We start from the raw sequence: 27,450 nt of genomic DNA, 5'->3' as shown, positions 1-27,450 counted from the left end.
GTCAAACATTTTTGTTATATTTCTGTACACACATGCTTATTTGTTTTTGGCTCTGGAGGGGTTATGTAAGGAGGTGAAACAGATGCAGCAGGGAACATAGATTCCCAGGTCAAAGACTGGACTGTGTGTGTGTGTGTGTGTGTGTGTGTGTGTGTGTGTGTGTGTGTGTGTGTGTGTGTGTGTGTGTGTGTGTGAGTGTGTGTTACTGATTACTGTTCAATTTGGAGTGTATAAAAGCCATATGACACACTCGGACAGTCAACTCTGAGGATTCATGATGAAAGTGGCCCTTGTCCTGCTGTTCGCTGCCTACGGTGAGTCTCATCCATCTGGTTTAAAGAGGGGCATCTCTACCTCCAGCAGGTTTACAGTTCAAGGATTAATCTGGAGTTATTTTGTATCTTATTTATTATGAACATATCCCAAAGACCAACATACAAAGTCCCTACCCTGTCTGTGGCACTCAGCCCCAAGCTCATCGGTTCCTCCTAAAGACTAAGATTCAAAAAGAAATTTGAATGAGAAAAAGCTATGTAGTTTCCTAAAACAGCTGTCTACTGTACACTTCAGCAAATTCCTACTCAAACAGGAGGAAATAGTGCATTTGTCTGGAACTACTTTCAGTGGCGGATTAATCGGCATTGTGTGTGTAGGATTGAGTCAAAATAAGCCCCATGTCGCATGTGAGTTCTGCCCTCTCCAACTTTAATCCAGCAGTGAGTTGTATCGTCAAGTGGTTTTGTGATCTTACAGATGTTTGCTCTCTGCCCAAAATATAATATTCACAAACCACATCGGACTGCCAAAGCTGGGATTCGCCTTGTGCAAACATTTCATCATTCCAGACATCTTTCAGACTTTGAATATACAACTTGATGCTGCAAATAAAAATTAGTTTCGTAGGAAAAGCAACCCAGTGGTGAGGTCAAATTTGGGGTTAAAGCCAGTGTTACAGCTTTCAGTGTGAGCGCTGAGCTGTATCAGCCCTTTTAACCTCCAGTTCTCTCTGTGGCCCAGCTCACGGGTGTGGCACACCCACCTATCAGCCCTCTGTGAGCCGTGTTGTGAACGGGGAAGATGCCCGACCCTACAGCTGGCCCTGGCAGGTAAGTTAATACTGATCATGGTTAGGTGATATGATATATATATATATATATTGAACAAAATTGTAAACGCAAAACTTTTGTTTTTGCCCCCATTTTTCATGAGCTGAACTCAAAGATCTTTTTCCATGTACACAAAAGGCTTATTTCTCTCAAATATTGTTCACAAATCTGTCTAAATCTGTGTTAGTGAGCACTTCTCCTTTGCCGAGATAATCCATCCACCTCACAGGTGTGGCATATCAAGATGCTTATTAGACATCATGATTATTGCACAAGTGTGCCTTAGGCTTGCCACAAGAAAAGGCCACTCTAAAATGTGCAGTTTTACTGTATTAGAAGGGTCCGGGGGGGGTCCGAAAACAGAAACAGAAACTATAAAGTCAGTATCTGGTGTTATGGTTAGGGTTAGGGTTCATCTCTCTCTCTCTCTCTCTCTCTCTCTCTCTCTCTCTCTCTCTCTCTCTTGACCTGACTGCAGTTCCTCGTTGTAACCGACTTGAGTGTGCAAATGCTCAAATTCCATGGCATCTGGCACTTTGGAGAGGTGTTTTATTCATGGATTAACCCTAACTCTAACCATAACCCTAACCATAACCATAAAACCAGATACTGACTGTTTTTTGGACCCCAATATGTATGGGGTGATAAAGATATGCCAACTGCTACACATTTTACTCTATTATATCCCTTAAAGTAGCTATCTCTTCATGTCTGATGATTGTTGCTGATAAATGAGAAGGTCTGCTACATATATGGTAATACATTATTTTTCAGCAATGCCAAACACTCAAGTAAAGAATCTCAAAATTGTTCTTGGGTACAGCATTTGAGTAAATGTGTTTAATTAAGCTTGCGTTAGTTCATGCAGGACAAGGAAGTCATACACCCGCTGATTGAATTATCATTCCTATCAGACACACACCAATCACAGCCATTCTCACATCATTTTAATTGTGATCCCTGCTACACTGACGCTGCTTCAGTCACTGCTGCTGTTGACAACATTTTGTTGCATTTCTAATTTGACATCTTGTTACTGTTTAGCCCCTATCCCTGCCCCTTTAACATGCACTCCCAACAAAGTGAATGAGACAGGAAAAAAAGCTCTGGCTATCTGGGAGCCAAATGTCAGCCAAATTGTCGTAATAGAATTTGGCTACCCCAAACCATATTGAGTTTATCTAAAAGACAACACACAGCGGTGTGTAAATTCTGCAACGCTGACTGAGACAGCTTGGTTCTTTTCAGATCAATTTGAGAAGTGCCTATGGTTTTCCACATTTTATCGTGTCATGCAGTGTGGGACTCGCACTTGGTCTGGACTTGGTCTTGCCCTGCCTTGATCTTGGTTTCGACTCAGTCTCAACCCTTCAAAATCTTGGTCTTGTCTCGGTCTCGATACACTCTGGTCTTGATGATGACTTGGTCTCGGTTTACATCGCTTCTCACCGCTGGTTACTACATGCCATAGCGCTGCATGACTCTGCTGCTCTCGTCACAGATCTCTCTGCAGTATCTCAGCGGCTCCACCTACCATCACACCTGTGGAGGCACTCTGCTCGCTCCCAACTGGGTCATGACTGCCGGTCACTGCATCGGGTGGGTCACAGTTTACTCTCACTCTGAAATGTTTCATCTCATGATGTTGGATGAAGGTTTCATCTAAAGTCTGTTTGTTTTAACATATTTGGGTGTTAGATCTCGTACCTACCGCGTGGTGCTGGGCGACTACGACCTCACCAAAGAGGAGAGCTATGAGCAGATTAGAGGCGTAGAGAGGATCGTGGTTCATCCTGGATGGAATAGTAACTGCCTGTCTTGTGGGTACGTGTATATACAGTAACTCTTCCACACAACTGATTTCATCTTGTGTTTCAAATTGAAAAAAAGAGATGTTTTACATCAGGACAGTGACATTTCACTAACACATTTTAAAGTTCAATGATTCATGTTTTTGGCCACTTGGCAGCAGATGGAATCTTATATTTTGGCTTATAAAAGTTTTGGTCTAATCTGTAGATTAAGTTTGACCACAAGTAATGTAATTTATTAGTCTCACATTGCCGGACCTATCTCCGAAGTGTTGTGGAGGAATGTCTAGCTACACCACAAATACATTCTGGGGTAGGAGAAAAAAAACACTCTGGGTTGTTTACATTTCTTTAAACCAATCACAATCATCTCTGGCGGTGCTAAGCTCCGGACGCAGCAACGGTGGCTCTGCAAAATAGTCTTTGGAAGGAACTTTTTTTCGTGGAACATTTACACCCTGCAAAAGAAAACGCCACATGCAATATTAAATGAAGTTAACTGTTCACACAATACAGTAACGTGAGTTATTTAATTTAGCTGGATACATGGTTAAACGTAATTTGCTGAATGTATCGTCATGTGTACTTCGTCCACAGAAATCCCACCAATCAGTCCCAAAACGTAGAGAGTAAATGCCGTGAACATATTCTTTGTAAATCTTTACAATCATTCCCACAAAGAACCAAGCAGGCCTGCCTTACTGCACTATCCTAATTTTCTTCAAAACTTGCCTTTTTTAGCGTGTAGCTTGCAATCTCGAAATTGTTGTTGTTTCCCGAAGCGAACAGAGAGAACAGAGAGCAGAAGGTCATGTGTCTTCCGTTGATCCAGAGCAGTAACTTATTAATGTAACACATTTCCCTCTCCTCTCAAAGAAATAATCTAAATTGTGTTTGGGGAAAAAGGTGTTCCAAGTTTATGATTATATTTATTATGACATTTAACAGTTCTTTCTTTCCATGAGATGTCTCTCTGTGTTTCAACAAGATTTTCTTGTTGTTCAGTAATGACATCGCGATGATCAAACTGGCGTCCCCTGCCGTTGTGAACGACAAGGTGCAGCCGTCCTGTGTGCCACCGAGCGGAGAGATCGCTCCTCACAACGACCCCTGCTACATCACCGGCTGGGGAAGACTCTACAGTGAGTGTTTGTAATGTCCCAACACACTGATTTTGATCTCTAATCATCTCTGTGTGACTGTACTGTGTTTTACTATAGTCTTATTTATATCATATATCTTATACAGATTCAAGCTCAGATTTAAGACCATGTTAACAATAGTATAATGCAGCAGGAATGAAGTGGGGTGACAGTAGCTCAGTCCGTAGGGAGTTTCGTCCGGAGGATCGCCGGTTCAAGTCTCCGTATGGATCAAAGTATGTGTGGACTGGTAGCACGAGAGGTGCCAGTCACCTCCTGGGCATTGCCAAGGTGCTCTTGAGCAAAGCACCGAACCCTGCTCCAGCAGTCACTGCCCCCTCCCTCTGACATCTCTCCGTTTGTGCATGTATAGCTCCTGAGCATGTGTGTGTATATCAGGCCTGTGTGTTCTAACAACGGTGAAAGAAATTGTAATTTCCCCCCTGGGGATCAATAAAGTATAAATTATTATTATTAAGTGCAACATAAATCACTTTATAGTAGGGGATTTTTTTTTAAACGCAGCTAGTTTTCATCAAACCTTTATCTTATCTAATAGTAATTATCATATTAACCGGAAAAAAGATTACAATACATATTTTACTGTCCGGGCTTTTATATCTTACTTCTTGGATTCTTGTATTGAATAAATTGATCATATTGATTATATTAGAGAGGAATTATCTCATTTTCATTTACTCGTGCTTTGGGGTTTCTATTAGGAGATGTTTACATGCTTGACTCTTCAAAGTGTTCAAATTTTTCTCATTCTGTATTATTCTCATTCAATATTCCGGTATTCACCATCTGCATGAAACGCTCCGTTGTAGCACCTGTCTCTTTATGCCCCCATCCAGAAAAAGCCAAGTCTGCTCTGATTGGTCAGCATTTCCATGTCTTCTTCATCTGTCCTCTCAGAGTCTCTGCACTGTCATTGCAACCGGGGAATGACTGTAACAGCACTGTAGCGGCACTTTCTACCTATATATATATATATATATATAATTACATCACAACCGTATAGAAGTCCTGACGGCTCGTTTAAAGGCACAGTTTTTGAATACAGGCTGTGTGCATTTCTCTGTGGGTTTAGGCATTTGATAACATTACTTATATAGCACCTTGAACCTGCTTTATAATAAAAAAGACATGGACATCTTTTCACAATATGGGACCTTTAAAGGAATAGCAGATATATAGATGTGATGTCTTTCCCCAAGCAGTGACATAAATTCTCCTTCAACAGTTCAACACACACATTTAGAACAATGTTACAATAATGACAACAATAAAAGTCCTGATGACGTCTGTAGGACCATTTAGTTTTTTTGTTGACTCCCCTGTCATCTTAGCATCACAAAGTTACTTTAACTGCAGAACTATGGAAAAGTCAAAGGCTGTAAAATGAATAGTTTTCTATTTATTTGTATTTGTGTTTGAATATTGGTTGGTTAATTAGTGTGCCCTTCTTGCAGGTGGTGGTCCTATCGCCTCTAAGCTCCAGCAGGCTCTCCTTCCTGTGGTCGGCCACAGCGTCTGCAGCAGCAGCGGCTGGTGGGGCAGCAGCGTGAAACCCACAATGATCTGCGGTGGCGGTGACATCCGCTCTGGCTGCCATGTATGCACCGCTCCCTTCACCACAACATGTTAATAGTCTCGCATTGCCAGACCTACTTCCACAGAGCTGCGGAGTAAGGTCTGGCTACACCACGGATACATTCTGGGACAGGAGAAAAAAACTCTCTGGGTTGTTCGCATTTCTTTAAACCAATTAAAATGGCCTTGGGCGGCGCTAAACTCTGGACGCAGCAACGGTGGCTCTGCAGAATAGTCTCGGGAAGGAACTTGTTTTGGTGGAACATTTACACCCTGATAAAGGAAAATGTCACACATAACATTACTTTAAATGAAGTTACCTGTTTACATAATACAATAACGTGAGCTATTTAAATTAGCTGGATACATGGTTAAACCTCATTTGCTCTTACCAGTGTATCGCTGTGTGTACTTTGTCCACAGAAATCCTGCCACAATCTGCCCCAAAACGTCCCAGTTAGAGAGTAAATGCTGTAAAGATATTCTTTGTAAATCTTTACAATTATTCCCCCAAAGAACCAAGCAGGCTTGCCTTGATGCACGATCCAAATTTTCTTCAGAACTTGCCATTCTCAGCTTCCTATCTCAAAATTTGTTCTTGTTTCCCGATACGAACGAGTTTTGCGAGGCGAGGGACATGGAGATTATCCGGTAAATGACCTGTTGTTGATCCAGACTACGGGTCCTATTTTAACAATCTAAGCGCAAGGCGTGAAGCGCCTGGCGCAGATGCGTTTAGGGCGTGTACGAATCCACTTTTGCTAGTTTAACGGCGGGAAAAAGGGTCCGTTCGCCAGGCGCATGGTTCAAAAGGGTTGTACTTAGTGTCTTCATTAATCATAGGTGTGTTTTGGGTGTAACATGCAATAAACCAATCAGAGTGTCCTCTCCCATTCCCTTTAAAAGCCAGGCGCGTTTGGACCTTAGAGCATTGCTATTATGAAGGAGGATTTACTGAGCAGGAAGGAGAGATGTTCAGGAGAAGAACCTGATCTGCTCGTGCGTGAAGTGAAAGCCCGCTAGCAGATCATATCATAATACGATTTCACATTGTAATATATTTATTTTTTAAATCTTTTGCATGTTTGTGTGCTGCTGTGCGTCCCTGTGTGTGTAACAAGCATAGTGTGCGCGCACTGTGCACGAGCCTAGGCGCATTTTACTAATGCGCTCTTAAAATAACAATGAAATGCTGCGTTATTGACTTTAGCCCAGGTTTTTGTTGGTCAATGGCGCAATCACTTTCCACTGCCTCAAGAAAGCAATACGCCAAGAATGCACCTGAACACACCCACGGGCGCACTGATGGGCGCACAGGTGGGCGCACAGGTGGGCCCAGGTACATTCGCTATTTAAACGACGCGGGCACTGGACGGGAAATTGACAACTGCGTTGGTCTTAAACTAGCAAAGACACTTGCATCGGGCTTTGCGCTGCGATCCGCTGGGTGCAAGATAGGGCCCCACATTTTAATAACTGCAGGTTTACCCTATATCAGTCTGTTGCCTTCACTTGTCGTCTGTCTGGCTGTCTGTCTCTGCAGGGGGATTCAGGAGGCCCTCTAAACTGCAAGGGTGTGGATGGCAGGTGGTACGTGCAGGGGGTGACCAGCTTTGTCTCCTCTCTAGGATGCAACACCCCCATGAAGCCCACAGTGTTCACTCGCACCTCTTCCTTCACCAAGTGGATCAGTGACGTGAGTTTCCTTTAGTACAGATGGGTGACAAATTAAAGACAAAACAACATAAAAAGTGTTCAATCCTCCAAGTCTCGAGAGATTGAAAGAACAGTCTGCTCATGTGGACTGCAGAGGCAATCCGTTTATTTGCTATAGTTTTATGTGTCTTGTCAGTATTTCTCACTTCTTTTTTTGTATCCTTCAGACGATGCTGCAGTACTGAAGACCTGAAGCCCTTTAATGTCAAATAAATCCATTTAATCAACTAAAGAATGTCTGTTTTGGTGCATAATGATGAACACAATGCAAAAGTCAATAGACTTTATAATAAAAAAATATCAGAAATACATAAAATAACATCTGTTTTTGGAACATCTGTACAGTTTTGTGCAGAAATGTGCAAAATATTGACCGGGGAATGTGCAAATGTTCACGTTGTGAAGTATAAAGTATAAAGAATATGTGCATGTGGGTAGATCGTAAAGATGTGCTTTATTATAACACATACTGTAACGTCAGTAGTCAGACTAATAAATGTGCTGTCGAGACATTGCATTCTCCCAAAATGCAATGCAGAAAATGGAAAATGGAGGAGCTGCTCACAGCAGGACAAAAACAAAGACTATTCATGGATGATGGTGAATCAGCTCCAGGAACATCTCAAAAGACAAAGAATAATTCTCACAGTTTATAACTCACGTGACCAGCCAGCAGTCGCCGTAATTTCTTAGGAAATCACAGGAATTGTTGTGCATAGTTTTTCCTACGATATCATACAAACCCGTTCTTGAGAATACCTGGCTTGAAGACATTTATCAGACTTCACACAGCTCCCTCTGGAGACACTAAAGGCTTTATACTATTTTTTTACTACATACAGTAAGCCTTCAAGACCTGGAAACAGTTTTTGATGTGTAAAAATCAGTAATTATCTTAACAGCGCAGGATCCTGTATGTATTTTCAGCAAGTGACCACATGGTGTCAGCATTAGCTTCTGCAGTCGAGCAGATGTGACTGAAGGCGACTGGTTTGGTTTGCTGATCAGAGGCGAGGAGGCAACACTCATATAGACATGAACATAAGGTCTCTTTATCAGTCTCTCTCTCTCTCTCTCTCTCTCTCTCTCTATCCTTTCACAATGAGTTCAATTTTTGCACATGCTATGTGATTATTCCACCCCATTGCTCTAGGGAGAGAGAGAGTGAGAGGGCTCATTCCTCAAAAGCAAAGCCCCACAATCTACTCCAGCTGCGTTCCCCACGTCTCCCGTCTCCACCCAGCCTCCACCGCTCTGCCCCTGGTGCTCCACTGCAGGAGGCAGAGAGAGAAACCACAGCATCATTTCCAAGGCTTCACAGAAACGCAGAATCAGCAGCTTTACAGGAGAGAAAACCAAGGCAGGAAATAAAACACATAAGGTTCAACTCCACAGATACATGGGAGGAGGGACAGTAAACATATGGGAGGTATAATGCAGGTATGTCTGCACAATGATGATTATGTGATGTTAAAACACCTGTTGTGAAATAAACAGTTTAAGAGGCAGAGGGCTCTTGAGCCTCTTTTTTTTTGCTGAGCGGGACTTTACTGTTTGATAGTAGTCTGGATCAAAGGCAGTTCATTTCCAGGATAATTGTCTAACTCGGGACTTCGGGAAACAACAACAAACTTCGTGCTAGCACGCTACACGCTGAAAATAGCAAGTTTTGAAGGTAATTTGTATCGTGCAATAAGGCAGCCCTGCTCGTTTCTTTCAGGGAATGATTGTAAAGATTTGCAGGGAATATGTTTACGGCATTTACTCTCTAACAGGGACATTTTGGGACTGATTGGCAGGGGTACAAAAGACACACAGCAATACACTGGTAAGAACAAATTACGTAATATATCCTGCTGATTTAAATAGCTCACGTTACTGTATTGTGGAACAGTTAACTTCATTTAAAGTGCTCATATTATGCTCATTTTCAGGTTCATAATTATATTTAAAGTTGTACCAGAATAGGTTTATATGGTTTAATTTTCAAAAAACACATTTTTGTTGTACTGCCCATTGCTGCAGCTCCTCTTTTCACCCTGTGTGTTGAGCTCTCTGTTTTAGTCACAGAGTGAGACATCTCACTTCTGTTCCATCTTAGTTGGGAGTCACACATGCTCAGTAGCTATGTAAGGACTACTAGCCAGTCAGAAGCAGAGTTTGAGGGTGTGCTCTGACAGTACCTAGATAAGGACTCCTAGCCAGTCAGAAGCAGAGTATGAGGGCATGCCACTCTAGCAGCTAGGCGAGCATTATAACGTGTGATACAAAGTGACCCACGTTTGTCTCTGAAGTAAAGGCTGGACTACAACAGAGCTGTTTGGAGCAGTTTGTGAACAGTGTTTTCTGTTGGAGACGGTAAGTCCCTTTGGGGTAGACTTTGGGCTTTTTCACTTTGTAAACCTATAACGTGCACAAAAAAGATATATGACACAATAAATGAAAGGGGAAAAGCCAAAATGCATAATATGATATGTTGTGCAGTGTTTTCTTTTGCGGGGAGCAAATGTTACACCACAACAAGTTCCTTCCTTTGACTATTTTGCAGAGCCATCGTCTCTGCGACTGGAAATAAGTGCAGTCGCAGTCGATTGTGATTGGTTTAAAGAAACGCAAACAACCCTAAGCATTTCTTTTTTAAGCTGTCCCTGAATGTGTGTGTGGAGGAGCCAGACCTTACTCTGCAGCGCCGTGGCAATGCGAGACTAGTCTGACAGCGACGCTCTTTTTGCTCTGTGCACCGAGCAGCATTGATTAGGTACTTTTGTGAACCTTTTTCTTGAAAATGCAAACAAAGTCTGTTGCACAGGATGTGCAACAGACTTTGTTGCATGTTTACAGTTTTGCATTTTAGCATTTACTGCATACAAGCTTTCTGTCACTGACTTTCTCCAGACACACTGAGCTAAAGCTCTATATTTAGGCATAGCAGTAATTAGCTCCATATGCAAAACATCTGTGTATCCCTGACAAAAAGACACTCAGGGATATTTTAGGCTGGCTACAAAAATGAAAGATAAAGGATAGATGACAAAAAAAATAATCAGAAAACTCTTTTTAAAATGACAGGCAAAAAAAAAAATGGCAGCAAAAAAAAACAAAAAACAACAGGTTAGAGGGGCAGAAATTGTACAGAGACAAGGTTGAATAATAGTTTAAATATAATATCACAATTGCTTCCCAAATTTTCAGCTTTAATTTCAGCTTTGAAAAATGTGTCGACCATTTGTTAGTTGAGGTGTTCCTCTCTGTCATGTGTGTAATGGAGTTCATCTAATGAATAATAATACTTTATAAAATGTCTTAGTGAAAAAGTGTTCATGGATGGATGTGTACTTTTGGCCTGGGGAGCAGTCTCAGCCCTGAGGCCTTATGAGAGTTTCTGCACATTTTCTCGAGAAACAATTATTTAGAGTTAACCATTTTATCCCTTATTGTGGATTTTCTTTTCCTAGCTGAAGACCTGAAATGGCTTCACACATACAGAATGAGTTTCCATATCGTTTTGAGGCTCATTTACGGTAAGAACCTTTTAGAGGGAATTTGTCGTGAACTTCTCTTGTTTGTGCCCGTGTTGCTATGTAACTGAGCCATCGTTTGGATGCCCCTTTTAATTTGTCCTTGTGTTCTTTCTCTGCTTTCTCAAATGCAATTAGATCCTCATGTTAATCCAATCTCCACCACCGATTGTCTGCCTCTTTGGTTGGCCATCTGCCTGCTGACCTGCCTGCCTGTCTAGATTTCCACACTGCAGATAATAACACATGATGGCAGCTAACACACACACACACACACACACACACACACACACACACACACACACACACACACACACACACACACACACACACACACACAGCAGCAGATCTGATGCACCTCACTGTAAACCCGGTACACAAACAGGAGGTGACATACTTGCACAAGAATAAGACATCAGCCGGTGCTGAGTGTGCAGGAGCAAACTAAACGTGCTGTCAGAGAAGAGGCGTGTTCCTCCTCCAAGGAGTTACAGCGGGAACTCGCAAGCTGTCGTGATGCTCACCATGGCGACCCAACAGGACAGGCTGCTTGTTTTCATTCTCCTCATCTCTCTATTCTTTCCTACCCCCATTGTTTGTCTGTCTTTTCTTTTGTATCTGTTTGTCTGTCTTTCCTTTCCCCCTATTTCAGATAGAAAACACTTTATTGTCCCTGAAGGGGAACATTTGTCTTGGGAACAGTGCTTCAATCTGTTGCATCACAACACAAACATGTTGCAGAAAAAAAAAACATTCTAAAATCAACTTAAAAACATAAAAACAACATAAGATCAACAAAGCATCTTAGGACATGAAGGAAGGACACATATGACTGTACAGACAATAAGACATCTTAAAAAGGTGATTAATAATTGAAGTGCAAAGTGAAAAAATGCCGGTGTATTTATTGCACTTTGCTCTGTTGTGCTAAGATTTACTATTAGAAGTTCAGCAGCTTGATAGAGGTTGGGATGAACGATAACTTGAGTCTGTTTGTTTTACATCTCGGCACACGGAATCTTCTCCCTGATGGCAGACGTTCATATTCAGGAAAGAGAGGGTGTAGAGTACTCTGGCTATCCCCAGACCAAGCTCAATCTTTTTAAGATTGAACATTAGTCTGGGGAGTCTGCTCTGTGTTTTCTACTGTGCAAGAGGTGTGATCAATGGGCATAGTTCAAATGACTCTGTACGCAATTGGATAGTCCTTCAACCAATCAGACCAATGATCCTGATGACGTAGCAGCGACAGCGGCATCAACGGGTTGCTGCGCTTCGGTGGCCGCCATGTTGAATGTAAACAAAAAGCTGCTTGCCGTCGCCAAGGGGGTAAGCTTCGCTTCAGAACTCGAACCTCCGATGGCGCCATTTTGTTGCTACAAAGGTATCACCTCCTGTTAGCATTCCACTGACCATTTTTTTTTTACGTCACTTGACTGCGAATAACTTTACATCTGAAGCGTTTAAAGACTCTATTTGTCCGTTGTTTATTTCTAAAGAAACACGACAATGTATAAAAGGCTCCATTACCTTGTACCTCACGTTATGGCTCCGTAGAAGACGGTTTTGTAAAAATAGGCTAACAATTGTGTCATAACCAAGTTACTTACTGTTGCACAGTAGAGGAATTACCGTATAGTACAGGAGAAGCTCGCAGGCAGTTTCGACTTACATTAGCTGTTTAGGTTTAATTGCTAATGTTAACCAGCATGCTAGTTAGCAATAATTAGCCTGTGCCCATGTTATCTCCTTACATATACCTACACTCTCCGTCTCTGTAAGATTGGGAATGATTGAGATTTCTCTTGGCACAGCTACCAGAAGACTTCACACCTTCAGACAGGTTGCTCACGTCACATTTACGTTGTCTCCGTCAGTTGGAGGCTGCGCAGTAAAGCAAGGTATCACCGGAAAAGTGATTCTAATAGCCTTCACTGGTCTCCGTCCAGAGCAACGGGATCTATTGGTCCATTATATATATGTCAATGGCCGTCGCTTCCCTATCGTCATCGTGTTAAACCCGCCAATAGCGGGCCAGGTGGATAAGCCAGTTTGTGATTGGTCCACGCAGATTTGTAACGGAAGCAGGATCGATAAACGCGCAGGTTTCCAGCCTGAGCTGCAGGACGAAATCAAATCGCCGGCAGATCGGGCTGGGTTCACCCAGTCTAGTGCAGTCATGCTTGTTTCCTGACAGCTTGCTCGTACAGGCTCTGTATAGGCTCAGGCTCAGAAGTATTGATGCACACTGTCTCAACTCTCACCCATATCAGGGATAGGCCTCTACCTTCAGAGCTTACTCTATATTATGTAATACCATACATTTTTTTGGACTTTATTCAAGGTTTTTGTCTTGAATTGATTTTGATCTTCTATTTTTCTTACATCTGTGTTTATGTAATGCCCAGTAGGAAGAGAGGTAAAGAGGCAGTGTAGTAGGCAATGCATTGCAAACAGTCAGTAGTGGGTGAAATAAATAAAAAGATGTAGCCTCTGGGTCTTAGGCAGGGTTTTTGGTTACAACTTTTGCACGTTCAGTCTGGTTGGGTCTTAAAGTAAGAAAAAACCCCCCAAAGAATTAGTCAATAAAAAAAAAAAGTTTCAAGTTTTTATCGAGCGTTCCTTCTGTTCTTTTGGACTCCTCCCCCTTCTCCTCAGTGATTTGGGTCAACCAGCTAACAACACATTATATAAGCCGAAGATGACTTATGCTTTACAGTGTACTGGCTGGGTTTTGGTCTCAGTGCAGAACTCTAATTGGGGACCCCGAGGTTAGGAGTCACTGCTCTAAAGTGCTCTTACTGATGTAATACTTCATTAAACCACAGCTGCCTCTTTACAAACTCTGCTTCAATAGACACTTGATGATGTGAACAACATGGAGAATCAGTTTGAGAAGTGACTTAAGCAACATCTCAAACCTACTTTTGCTTCCATTCTTAGACTCTGACTCATGTTTTTGCATTAAACTCTTCAGAAACTCTTTACGCTTCATGCCAAACAGTGTTACCATGACTATTCTGGAGAAGCTGTTGCACTGATTAACTCGGTAACTCTGGCTACATCTACACAACTACGCTTTGGTTTAAAGGTCCCATGGCATGAACATTTTAACTTTATGAGGTTTTTTAAAATTAATATGAATTCCCCCAGCCTGCCTATGGTCCACCAGTGGCTAGAAATGGTGATAGGTGTAAACCGAGCCCTGGGTATCCTGCTCTGCCTTTGAGAAAATGAAAGCTCAGCTGGGCTGATCAGGAATCTCCTCCTTATGAGGTCATAAGGAGCAAGGTTACCTCCCCTTTCTCTGCTTTGCCCGCCCAGAGAATTTGGCCCACCCATGAGAGAGAGACATCATGGCTTTCAAACGAGCAAAGTGGCAGTTGGTCAAGGCCACACCTCCACTAACCACCTTATCTTATCGGTTAGGTAGGCTTACATAGCCCTGATCAACTTCCGGCAAATTTGAGATTTGCTCTGCAAGTCAGGCTGGCGAAGAGCCCATTCAAACCCATTTCCAATGTCCCCAAAATCGAGGCACCAATCACAACCACTGAGGCGGGCTTTACACCAATCACAACCGTTGAGTCAGGCTTAGCACAGCGACGGTGAGCAGCTTTTTGTTTGCATTCAACATGACGGATACCAAAGCGCCGCATCAACCGGACTCCTTGGTCTGATTGGTTGAAGGACTATCCAATGCGCCCAGAGGCATTTGAGCGGCGTCCGTTGGTGACGCCCCTTTGGAAATTAACTGTCAATGAACCTTTCCCAGACCGACTCTCAGTAACAACTGAGAAGGGTCTTGTGTCAACCAGGCTAAGGCTTACATACCTTTCAGTAACAGTGCCACCTCGTCGTCGGTCCAAGCAAATAAATCCCTGCTCTTTTCTTTTTGTTTTTTTTCAAGGTATCTTCTGTTTTTCCAAAGTATACATCCATGATATTCAACCGCAGAGTATTGTCACAAATCTGCCTTCTGTTCAAACCGGCACACACATGCCCAGTGTATGTGAGTGGTCACATGATATGTGTTGTCAGATGTGTTAATGTGGACGGAGATTAGTTCTGTTACTGGAGCTAAAACGCCGGTGTGGACGGAGATCGTTTTTGTCTCAAAACGCTGACTAAAAATGAGAAGGCAGTAGTGTAGACGTAGCCTCTGTCTGTTAATAATACAAGTGTGAACAGGAGCTCACAATGGATAGCTTGCTAAGGAGGTGCATAAACAGCTGCTTAGAAGGTCTGAAATGCCACTGGACTCGAGAAACTGCCTTGTGTTGGAAGGATGCTCTTGTGGAGCTGAGTGAATCTGAGCATGCTTGACACTAAGTGTTGCCATGGATACATTCTCTGAGGGCATGTCATTGTGCTCCAACAACATGTTCTTGCTATGAAAGACATTTGGGACACACTTGTTATATGTATTTGTGGATACATGTATTTATTTTCCCAGTGTGGCATTAAAACGCACAAGTCTAAGACTCTAACACACACACACACACACACACACACACACACACACACACACACACACACACACACACACACACACACACACACACACACCTCTTTTCCTTTTCCTAGCTCTGTGTGTCCTAAATAGCTTGGCTGTAGCTGCTGGATGCCAGCAGGTGGTGGAAGGTGTTGCTTGGGGGGGGTGAAAGGTGCCGGCTGTTGGGCAGCAGGGGGGGGTTGATGGGGCTTTGGCAGGTACAGCTGCCCCTGTAGGCTCCCTGGAGATGAGTGACAGTGAAAAAGGAGCACCTTGGAAACTGGGTTCAGGGGTTAGACAGTTAGCATGTTGTTCACAAAGCCAGTGGGAATTCATAATCGTATTACTGTCAGAGGAAGCAGAGAAATACATCTGCAGATGGCTGCGGGCTTGAGCATTGAAATTCTGTCTGAGGTCCAGGAGTGCTCATTGTTTCATAGATTCTAGTGAGACTGTAAATGTTTCTTTCATAAGTCTGGTTGGTTAAATACAGTTAAATACACATTTTGAAAGAAACAATACCTTTTATTCTTATTAGTCTTTAAGGTATATGCTTAAAGTAATAATCTGGAAGATTTTTATTTAAATAAATGTCTATATCTAGCACTGAATGAGGTAACCCAATGGTGATTGATCCTATGGTCCACTAATGAAAGCCCTTGCATTTGCAGTATTATGAACTAGGTGGCTGTGGCGACCATGGGCGATTTTAGACCCTTTTTAGGGGGGGCTCAAGCCACAAACCACTTGGTGAAAGTCCTGTGTTTGTTTGACCATCCAACAGCCCAACCTGCCTCCTTACGCAGAATTTGGTGCTCCTATACTCCGTCACATTACTTTGTACATTGCTCCTGTAATAATTGCAGGAGGCCACTAGAGGGCGACACCACTATAAACGTTAGGCAAGGCAGCTTTATTTGTATAGGACATTTCAGCAACAGGGCAATTCAAAATAAATTTTCAAAATTCAAAATATTTAATTATTATTTAATTTAAAATTAAAAACGATTAAAAAACAAATTAAAACATTAAAGTGCGGTTAAAAATTATATATATATACATATATATATATATTATATAAATATAAATAAATAAATAAAAATAAAAATGTTAATAAGGGTTGTAATTGCTGCTTTGCTTAAACAAACAACCTATAAGAGCGTTTTTCAGGGGAGGACAGTCTCGCCCATCCACCACTCCAACCTCCATACTACTTATTTTCCACCTTGTTATATGGGGCATCCTATTTCCAGCGTTGGCACTGAACGTTAGTATATTGTGAGGTGCATAATTGTCCACTATGAACGCAATTTGCAGGGTTGCAGGGCTGAGAAAGATCGTGGTCTTGGTTGATTATTGAAAAGTCAAAGCAGCAAAATGCAACCACTAAAACCACAATCTTTCCCTAATCTTTACCGAGCATTTTAATATTTTAGTAGCCTGACTTCTACCAGTGGTATAGAAATGTAATTCTTCCTGGATTGGAAAAAATGTAATCCAGGTATAAAGTACATAGATGTATTTTGTTGGCGACAGCCTGAGCAAAAGCAGAAAGCATGTTTTTGTTTCTGTCCAAATGAGTCAATGACAGTTGGGTTGTGGTTTTTGTGGTACATATCAGCCTTAAATGTTTGCTTACATGGTAAATCATCAGCTCTCCCTGAACATAAGTAGCCTCTGTTTGCCTCTCAGCTTTGTTTCTCCTCCTCGTCTCTGTGGCTTCTCTCCTTAGTGAAATGGTGTCTCTTTCACATAATGTCTCCCTGGGGATGTTTTAGGCTTCATACATTTCCACCTCATTTACTTTGCCAGCCCAGGGACTATAACTGCTCACTGTGCGTGTGTGTGTGTGTGAGTGTGTGTGAGTGAGTCAGTGGTTGTTGTGGTCGGCACATTATCCTCCTTGGGGCAAAAGAGAGTATTAGGTGTTGTGTCTAACTGTGGTTTAGTGAAATTACATCGTATTAGGATGTGGCACACGCACATCATGGGAAGTGATCATTGCAGACACGCGACACAGAAACAAAGGGTACGTCCCAGGTCGTTAAATTGCATCCACGGTCCCTTCACTTGCTTCTCTTTCTCAGGAAATCATGCGAGGATATAGGAAACGGGGAAATGTGTTTTTAGAGGGATGAGACGTGCTCGCCTCTGAAGCGTCACGTGAATTCGTAAGCCGTATGGGCGGAGTTAACAACGGCTTTCAGCTGCACGGCTTCCAGGAAGGCTGCTCTCGTGTATCCTCGCTCATAGCTCCTCAGAGATCGCTCCTCCATCCTCGATCCTTGCTCCTCGGGGCAGGAAGACGAGCTTTGAGACAACCTTTAAGAAGGAGGGCCAGAAAGACGAAATATCAAATAAGAGACTTGGGAAGCAGCCAAAGACTTTCACTTTTCCTGCAGAAAGATACAGACAAATGAGAGCAAAATGGCAAAACATATCTACCTGCACTGGGTTTAAAACTCTTCTTCTTCCAGACACAAACCAGAGGAAACGCTGTGCATCAGCCCTTCTCATCTCCTGCACATTAACTGGACTGTGGCTGCCTCATTAGGCCACCATTCCTCTCAGGCTACAGCGCCCACTGGGAAGACATTCAGCCATTATTTCCCCACTGTATTTGTTTAATTGTTTGTGCACTCTGAGGGCATTAAACCAAAGCAATTCTCTCACGCTGCACAGCACTTTATCAGCCTGCAGCCAACAAAATCTAAGGAGGAGAAAAGTCCCCAAAAAGAACAAATTAGTTGGGATCAAAACTTTATTGTTGTTGCTTTGTTCAAATACATCACAACCTGTATGTTTGCCTCATTAAGTGCTTGTAGTTTGTTGAATTGACACAATTATAGACTTGTTGATGAGATGACACTGAAAAAAAAGACCATGAGCTGTAATTGGGTTGCTAGAAAATTAACATGAATTATAAAAAATATTTTCACAATAATAACAATTAGTGCTGAAACAATTAGTCAATTCTCAATTTTTGATTGGCTAAAAATGAATCTGCACCTATTTTGATAATCACTAGTCACCGTATTGTCAGGGTTGATGAACAAAAGGATTACGTGTTTAAAACTCTACACAACATGCGTGCAACAGACATGATATTATAATGTCTAGCCTAGCTTCTCAGATACTGTCATTTCCTTTTTAGTCTATAGCCACGACTTTCCACTTCCAGGATTGCTCCGGTGCCGCAGGAATTTCCGCTGGATGCATGTCTTTTTGCCGATGTCTGTTTCCTTCCGCTTTTTTTGTTATTGTGTTTTTTGGGAATTCTAACCTCCGGTGGATTTCTGAGGACTATGGTTAACTGCTCCTCAGATCTCTGCAGGGTAAATCCAGACAGCTAGCTAGACTATCTGTCCAATCTGAGTTTTCTCTTGCACAACTAAAACTTTTGAACTTACACGTTACACCCAAAGTTCCTTCCCGAGCAGCGGCTCCGTGTGGAGCTTAGCCCCACCCGTGACAATTGTGATTGGTTTAAAGAAATTCCAATAAACCAGAGCACGTTTTTATCCCATCCCGGAAGGCTGTGTGGAGTAGCCAGACCCTCCTGGAGGAAGGTTTGGCAAAGCGAGACTATTTTCTTCTTCAATGTCTCTGAATTCACTTTTAACTATGCACCAACAGTTTGATGTTGTATGTGGTAAGTAATCCTTAAACCTTCAAAACATACTGTAGGTTTAGACATCAACTTTTCTGTGTTATCACGTTTGGTTGAGGAGATATGATATATGATGCACAATACATAATTTGGTTATGGCGGGAAAGGACAATGTCTGCCATGGCCGCCGCAAGGCATTTTTGCAATGGCTTCATTTATAAAAATCTTCAGGACCTCACTGTAGAAGTGTATCAAATTTAATTCCTTTCATGAATAAGTGAACATAATTTTAATATATCACCTAAATGATTCATATCACCTAAATGATTCAATGACTCGTAGATGAGTTGATATTAAAAAAACAAATATTTTTAGTATAACAGAGCTGAAGCAATTAGATGATTACCAATTTGTTGATTAGCTTGAAATTAATCTGCACTTATTTTGATAATCACTTAAATGTTTAAGGAGTTTAAGCAAAAATGACCAAAAATAAACTGGTTCCAGCTTCTGAAATTTGAATATCTTTTGTTGTTTTGTAGTATTTTATGTTCATGATGTATGATTCATATGAGTAAATTGAATATTATTATATTAACTTATTTGTTGAAATTATACAGACCAAACAATAAATAGATAATGACATACATTTCTTAGTTATTATGCCCCCAGTGGCAAAGAAGATTAATGCAACAGGTCTCAGTCTGAGCTAGTCTGATATTAATATTGATTCTATCAATGCATACACATTAACCTGTTCACTTCTTTTCTTTTACACTTTAAATTAGCGCTGCAACTAACAATTACTTTCATTGTCGATTAATCTGTCGGTTATTTCCTCGATTAAAGGTGTTGTAGATTGTGAAGATCCAGGAATTAGCCAAAACATTTGAAAATCGACAACTTCTCAGTCCCCCCTTTCCGCTAAAGCCCAAAACGGTCTCCTAAGCCCCTCCCCCCACAAGGGAGAATGAATGAGTGTGCATGAGCAGTGATTGACACGCAGTTAGACACCCCCCCCCGGCCCTGATTGGTGCATCTGATTTTTGCAAATCCCACTACAGGCTGTAGGTGGTGCCAGAGGAGCCAGATTCTTTTTTTTAAATGACCTGCTTCATGTAGCTCTACTGGAACATAGGGTCAGTTTCAGCAAATATGACAGAAAGTTAGTTTTATAAGGCTTACCTACAGCACTTTTGATTGATTAGTTGTCGAGTCTATAAAATGTTAGAAAATGGTATAAAATAAATATTGATTGTTTCTCAAAGCCCAAGATGTCACCCTCAAATGTCTTGTTTTGTCCACAACTGAAATGTATTCAGTTAACTGTCACAGAGGAGTGAAGAAACTAGAAAATATTCACATTAATGAGAGACGTATTTTTCGTAAAAAATAACTAAAACTGATTAATTGATTATCAAAATAGCTGCTGATTAATTAAATAGTTGACAATTAAATCGATGACAACTTAATCGATTCATCTTTGCAGCTCTACTTTGGATAAAATATGATTTTCTCCTCGCTCAGGAAGCATTTGACAGGAAACGGTTGACGGACAGGGAGGGCCGTCCTTCTTTTAAACGGCTCACCCTTTTAATTGTTTTGAACAGACTCACTGGTGAGCAGCAGTGTACGGTTTATTTATACATGCTATCAGAAGCAGCCTCACACGCCATTAAGCTTTGTTTTGTCACTCTTCCCGCTGGTTGGCATTGATTGCCTCTATGAATAGCTCCACTTTGCTTTAGATGACAGACACAGAGCAAAACACTGCCACACAAATACCAGGATAAACAGCAGCAGCAGAGAAATGCTGTGATATAAGAGGATATGTGTGATGGAGAGACCCACGAGATAATGCTGTGAAATTATTGTTATTCTAAATGAGGTGAGACAGTTGAGAGGAAAATGTGGACCTAGTCGGTTGCCATAGTGATTAGTGAACTGCAGGGGACAGTATGTTCAAGTGTGTGTTTGTGGAGCAGGGCACGTGTATTTGTGTGTGTGTGTGTGTGTGTGTGTGTGTTCTTGTTTAACTATATTCATGGGGCCCAAAAGTATACTGGACCGGGAGTCCAGTATACTTGTGTGGTCCTGACAGCTTTGTGGGGCCAAAATGCTGGACCCCACAACTTTAAAGGGCTGTTTGAGGGTTAAGACTTGGTTTTAGGATTATGAATAGAATTAAGTTATGGTGAGGGTGAGGGAAAGGGTTAAGGTTAGGCATTTAGTTGTGATGGTTAAGGTTAGGGTAAGGGGCTAGGGAATGCATTATGTCAATGACGGGTCCCCACAAAGATAGTGCCACAAACCTGTGTGTGTGTGTGTGTGTGTGTGTGTGTGTGTGTGTGTGTGTGTGTTCAGTTCAGTTCAGTCACTTTATTATCCCAGATGGGAAACTTGATCTGCAGTCAGGAGCGCAAGATAAACACATACAACAAATAGCATGAAAATGAACGAAAAGACAAGAACACATAGACAAGTACAAAAATCCTGTACATACAATATACAGAACTGTGTGTGTGTGTGTGTGTGTGTGTGTGTGTGTGTGCGCGTGTGCGTGTGTCCGTGTGTGGCTCAGATGTAAGAGTTGTTCCGACTGGTCACTGATATCGCAGCTGATCTGAAATTGCACCTGGTGCTCCTGCTGGCCTCTTTCAGTTGGCCTGACTCAGTGTCGGCCTGACCCAGTCTGTCCTCCTGATATTTTTGTCGGAGTTTTCTTTTTCTTCCTCTGTACTAAACTGAATTATTGGATATTGTTGATTTAGACTCAATCACAACGTTTGTTGACAATATGTTGCGGGTAGAAAACTCCTGCGTCCTGTGCGTACAATTTAACAGCGCTAATCATCATCTACAATAGATGTTTGATGCTTTCAAATGTCAACACCTTCATTAATGTTAGGTTGGAGACCTAATATGCCGGTTGGGCAGAGCACAGACTAAAGTGAAGGACACCACCCAAACTAGCAGTCAGTCTGACCGCCGGGGACATGTTGCTGTTAGATTTGGTTTATCAAAGAATCAACACAGTACAGAAAATAAGCACAGTCAAGACCGATAGGTCGGACCTCTGTGTTTAACTAGATATCTTCAAACGTTACAGTTACGGCTGAAGATTACAACAGAAACAAAAAAGTTTGCCGATTTCACACATCCCAGCAATTCAAATCGACTGCCATGTGTCTACCCAGAAGTTATAGTTGTGTTAGCGCTACGTCACAGTGGTTCCAACTGTGCGTGTACATGGAGTATTTGTTCTGGACTTAAATTTGAACAGCGATTAATTAACTTAAAACATTTAATAAAATATATTGTCAAGAACTACAAATCTTTATGTTGAACTGAACTGATCTTTAATTAAAAGTGACAGCCCCAGGGTAGACCTACAGCGTCTGCTCCCCTATGTAACAGTTAAACCTCTCTTTTCCACTTTAAACAGCAATATTTCATCTCACTCTGTCTCGCTCTCTGACTAAACTGTCTTGGTTCATAATTACTGCTTCAAGTTCTTTATTTTTTCACCTGCAACTCATCTCTTCCTCTGCTCTAAATTCATGACTGTACCTCCCCTCTTTGCCCTTCTCTGTTTACAGTATAGCAGCATCGCCTTTATTCCGGGCCCCTGCATCTCATGGTGGGAAGAAGAATCAAATATTGCATGACAGTAAACAAATAACCGTGTTAAACCTTTGTTGTCCTTATGAACAGAAGAGCTAAACGTGTTTTGGGCCCCCTTCTCTAATTTGCAGATGAATGGAGGGCATTGAGTGTTGCTCTGAGTGAAGACCCCTGTCTGTTAATGAACAAGCAATGAACAAGCAAAACAAGAGCAATCTAGAGCGGGTGAGAAAGGAGGGCAAAATTGGATGTAGCCTATAGAGGTTAACTGTTCAAGTCAGCCTCATGCGAGTTGGGTAAAAGCCTTCTCTTCCCCCATTTCTCTCTTTTCTCGACTACCCATCATGCCTTGTCTTTCCTACTGAGTTATAGACCAATTTGGAGTGGACATCACGGTTATGTCACTGCAGATAGGCACGCAGCTGAAACAATAGTGGTTGGATAGTTAGCTACCTAGCTTGCTAAATCCACCATGCTTTAAAGCTCTGTTTACGTCTCTTGCAACGACTTGCAACGCGCCGGTCTGCAACATTCTGAAAGCTGCCAGTTTACCAAAATGTAGTCTATATCCACAACGCTCCACTTCCGGAATGGCTCCGCTGTTTTTCTGGGTTTGTGGTTTTTGGTTTGCTGCCTTTTACTCCTTTTCCCATCTACACACCTGCTCTGATTCAGCCTCGTTAGCTGGCCCGCCTAATCAGAAATTCAAAGTTTATATTAGTGTGTTTGTTGTTTTCATTCCACATTGACAGCTGTCCCGGTCCCGCCAGACCCTTCGCTAACCCCCGCCCTCCCTAGTTACTGTTGCTACGCCTGACAAGCTTTCGTGCCTGGCACATCTATTACAGTATGTATGCACCGGTTTTCATTGGTCAATGCAACATCAATGTAGCACTATTGCAATCGGGCGCGAGAATGAATCTGCCGATTTTGCCAAGAGTGAGGCGCGCCGTGCGCCTCTGACGCTCATTCATGAGTGGTGAAGATAGTTGTGGAAACTTTCCCAGCTTGTCAACAGTAGGCTACAGAAGTTAGCTAGCCATGGTACAAAAGCGCATTTTGGATTTCCTTATAGATTAACCACAAGCTAAAAAGCGTAAAGGACCGGAGGCAGAAAACTCAGCAACTGTAACTGAATGAAGTAGCGACCCTGCTAGCAACAGACGACGAGGGAGCTAATCCTGTAAACCAAGCTAGCAGCACCAGGGTAGCCCATGGCAGAGGGAACATCAACGTCAGCTCAGTGCTGCCAGCCTCGGGGTCACACTTTTCCTGGTGCACGTTTTGGAGATGAGGATTTTTTTTTAGTGTTATGACTGCAACACAAGGTAATAATGCTGGTTTATTATTATTATGCTGCCGCCGTGCATTAAAATTGGCATGATTTATCAACTGTTAAATAACTGAAAGTTTATACGAATTATTGGAGATAATTGTGTTTTTTACACTCGTGTAAAGCCTACTTAGCCTACGTATTGGAAAACCAGAATGAGGTCACACCGATTTTTAATTATCCTACCGTATTGTTATAAAATTATTAGGCCCAGCTTAACACGCAGGCCCAATATCTGTATGCCTTTAATTTGCTATGGCTGTGCTACAAAAAGTTAAGGCTGCATTTCTCTATTTCAGTGTTTGTGTCAGGACTGACTGGCTTCACTTTGATTTGATTTAATATAATTCAGTAGTGTGTTATCCTTGTGTTTTGTGGCTCCGTTTTTGAGCTTGTAGTAGGCATTTTCTGTACCATTGTCGTAGCCGTGTCTATATCCTGCCTTAAGGCTTCGGTAATAAATTAGTACTGTTTTGACACCACGAAGTGCCTTTGTTTTAATAAATAGAGATATTTTGTCATTGTCTTCATCTTGACAGTAGGCTATGGGTATGAAAGAAATGTAGCTTGATTGAATAGCAATAACGGTCTATTATTTCCCGGTGTTTGGGGATCAGTAGCCCACGGCAGGCTAATTACGGTCTTGGATAGGCTATTTATATGAATAGAATCTCTGTACAGTTCAATAAATTGTGATGGATGCAGTCTGGTGTGTGGTGGTTGACTTTGGCTGAAAACTTCACTCTGGAAAATTTGTCAGCACCCACAATTCAAAATATGTTCCCGTGGCTCAAGCACCGTTTATATCTCTCGCTCGTCTCTTTTCTTTCTCTCTTTCTCCGTGAAATGAAGCTGCCTTCAGGTGCAGTAGGAAACGTTGTGTTCTATAAACGATCTGACAAAAAACTGTTACTGTGAAATATAAAGTCTACTTGTGCTACATTGAGGGGGGGGTAAAAGAAAACAACAGGACGTCGCACGACTCGCACCACACTGCGGCGATTGCTTTTTTTAAAAATCTGAACTCAGCTTCACGCTGAAGTACAGAGCTCATTTAAGATGATGCTCTGACGTCCCGTTTCCCTGAAGGCAACGCTGACAGAAGCACAGAAGAGAAGAGTTATGATCCACCGTCTCGTCCAGTCGCAGTGCTGTAAACTGGCAGCTTTTAATGTTGCAGACCACTGTTTTTTGCAAGTAGTTTAAAGTGTAAACATGTATTGTTATTATCTGAACGCCCTCTGGGGGGGGGAGGGAGTGAGGGGGGTGGGGGTGGGGGGGGGGGAAACAGGCCCACCTTGACTTAATCAAGGCCCACCCATCTGTAACGTTCTGCATCCGCCACTGCTCGTTAGTCAGCCAATCAGCTCCCTGCCTGTTTTCCAGCCTAATCTCCTCATTGGTTTTGTTGCCTCTGACAGGACATTGCTCTGCAGCGAGCACTTCAGGAGTGAGGACTTTGACAGAACGGGGCAAAATGTCTGGCTTAAAGATGGTGCAGTGCCAACCATTTTCAACTTTCCAGCTCATCTTCAAAGTGTATGTGTATCATTGACCAACAATAATTCAAGGTGTATTAGATTGATATATCAATATGTGATTAAATGTCACTTTAGTTTTTTGTTACTGCAAGTTATATAATGTGTTGTTTATTACAGCACATTTTAGACACTCAAAACGTCTTTACTTATGTCCTATAGTCTCTAAAAGTAGAACAGGAGCCAGAGCCTTCAGCTACCAAGCTCCTCTCCTGTGGAACCAGCTTCCAGTTGTGGTTCGGGAGGCAGACACCCTCTCCACATTCAAGAGTAGGCTTAAGACTTTCCTATTTGATAAAGCTTATAGTTAGGGTTGGATCAGGTGAGTCCTGAACCATCCCTTAGTTATGCTGCTATAGGCCTAGACTATTGGGATTTCCCATGGTGCACTGAGCTCCTCTCTTCCTCTCTCCCTCTCTCTGCACACATTCACGTCCCATTAATGCATGTTACTAACTTCACTTCTTCCCCGGAGTTCTTGTGTTTTCTCATCTTGCAGGTTCTCATCGATCCTAGTGGAGCCTCCTGCCATGGTCCTGCTTGACTGCCATTGCCAATAATGTTGTTGCTGTGCACCTCTCTCTTCTCTCTCTCTCTCTCTCTCTCTCTGTTCTATTTGAAAAGTGTCCTGAGATAACTTTTATTATGAATTGGCGCTATACAAATAAAATTGAATTGAAATTAATTTTTTATCTCTACCCTCCATGTGTATACCTCCACAGTAGTGTAGTTCTCTCTACAGGGTGGGGATTTCAACATGCAGCATTTCTTTATGTATATTTGTAAAGGGAAATCTTGTACCTATTTTTTTATTTCACATAAATGTCACTTTTATAATAGTTTAAACTTGTCTAAAATAAACATGTAATAATTAAAATTATTTTATTATATTAGTAATATTCATATTATAAAAGTGTGTGTGTGTATATATATATATATATATATATATATATATATATATATATATATATATATATATATATCTATCTCATGTTGCCATTCTGTACACTGAGTTTTAGTAGCCTATATATTGATTTAACATAAATACCTTGTGCGTGTGTATATTCAAATATTCATTCATTCGTTTAATGTTATTTTCATATGGAAGTCCATGGTTATAATTATTCATAAATAGGCCTATACAGTGTCATAACTACATCTCTGATGTTTATAGCAAACCAAACAGTTTGAAAATTGGTAGAACATTGATCAAGTTATGGTTATTTAAAAAGTACATGCACCATTAAAACACAATGTTACGAGTGAGCAAGCTGACTGTGGCAAGATGGCCGCCAGGTGCGGCCGTTGACCTCCAGCCTTTATATACATCTATGGATGTCACTCTTTTCGGCCGGCTGACCGTTACCTTCCAGACAGCTAGCTAGACTATCTGTCCAATCTGAGTCTTCTTTTGCACGACTAAAACAACTTTTGAATGTGCACACGTTCTACCAAAACAAGTTCCTTCTTGAGGCTATTTTGCAGAGGCACTGTTGCTCCGTCCAGCAGACAGATGAGCTAGATAGCTTGCTAGCCAGCCCTAGCTTATCCATCTCTGGAGGAGCTGCTGTCAGCTCTCCTCCCAGCGAAGTAGCCTGCCAGCGGCAGGGAAACCCTGGGGAGGGATGGGTGAATTGTTAAATTTTTTTATGATTGCTATGACAATTCTTTCAATACTTTTAACAACTTTCCTAAACTCTTAATATATATAACACAGTTAGCACATCCGTCTCTGTAGGCTATACATTTAACACATTTCTTGTTGCTTTGACACAAAATGCATGCAGTTAACACACATTTTAAATGCTTGAACTTCTTTTACACACAAGCTCAACCAAGACCAAAACAATGGATCTTTACTGACCAATTTGCAAATGCTTTCACACTGTATGTCAGAACCGATAACATCATGTTCTAAACCTAACTTATAGGCTAAAGTCACAGTGAACAGCTGTTCATAT

At 41.8% G+C, this 27,450-nt stretch overlaps 1 protein-coding gene across 1 annotated transcript; it reads left to right on the top strand.

Moving 5' to 3' along the window:
- Positions 1 to 250: 250 nt before the first annotated feature.
- Positions 251 to 7,676, top strand: LOC120565030 (proproteinase E-like). The gene is made up of 8 exons (XM_039810333.1): positions 251 to 314; positions 1,018 to 1,106; positions 2,608 to 2,705; positions 2,805 to 2,930; positions 3,923 to 4,059; positions 5,535 to 5,677; positions 7,199 to 7,351; positions 7,539 to 7,676. The coding sequence occupies exons 1-8, from the start codon at positions 275 to 277 to the stop codon at positions 7,554 to 7,556; spliced, it is 804 nt and encodes a 267-aa protein (XP_039666267.1). The 5' UTR covers positions 251 to 274; the 3' UTR covers positions 7,557 to 7,676.
- Positions 7,677 to 27,450: the final 19,774 nt, after the last annotated feature.

Source organism: Perca fluviatilis, chromosome 9, assembly GCF_010015445.1.
Source record: "Perca fluviatilis chromosome 9, GENO_Pfluv_1.0, whole genome shotgun sequence".
NCBI classification, from domain to species: Eukaryota; Metazoa; Chordata; class Actinopteri; order Perciformes; family Percidae; genus Perca; species Perca fluviatilis.
Note: the sequence above shows the minus strand (reverse complement) of the source record. Positions and strands in the feature narration are given on the sequence as shown.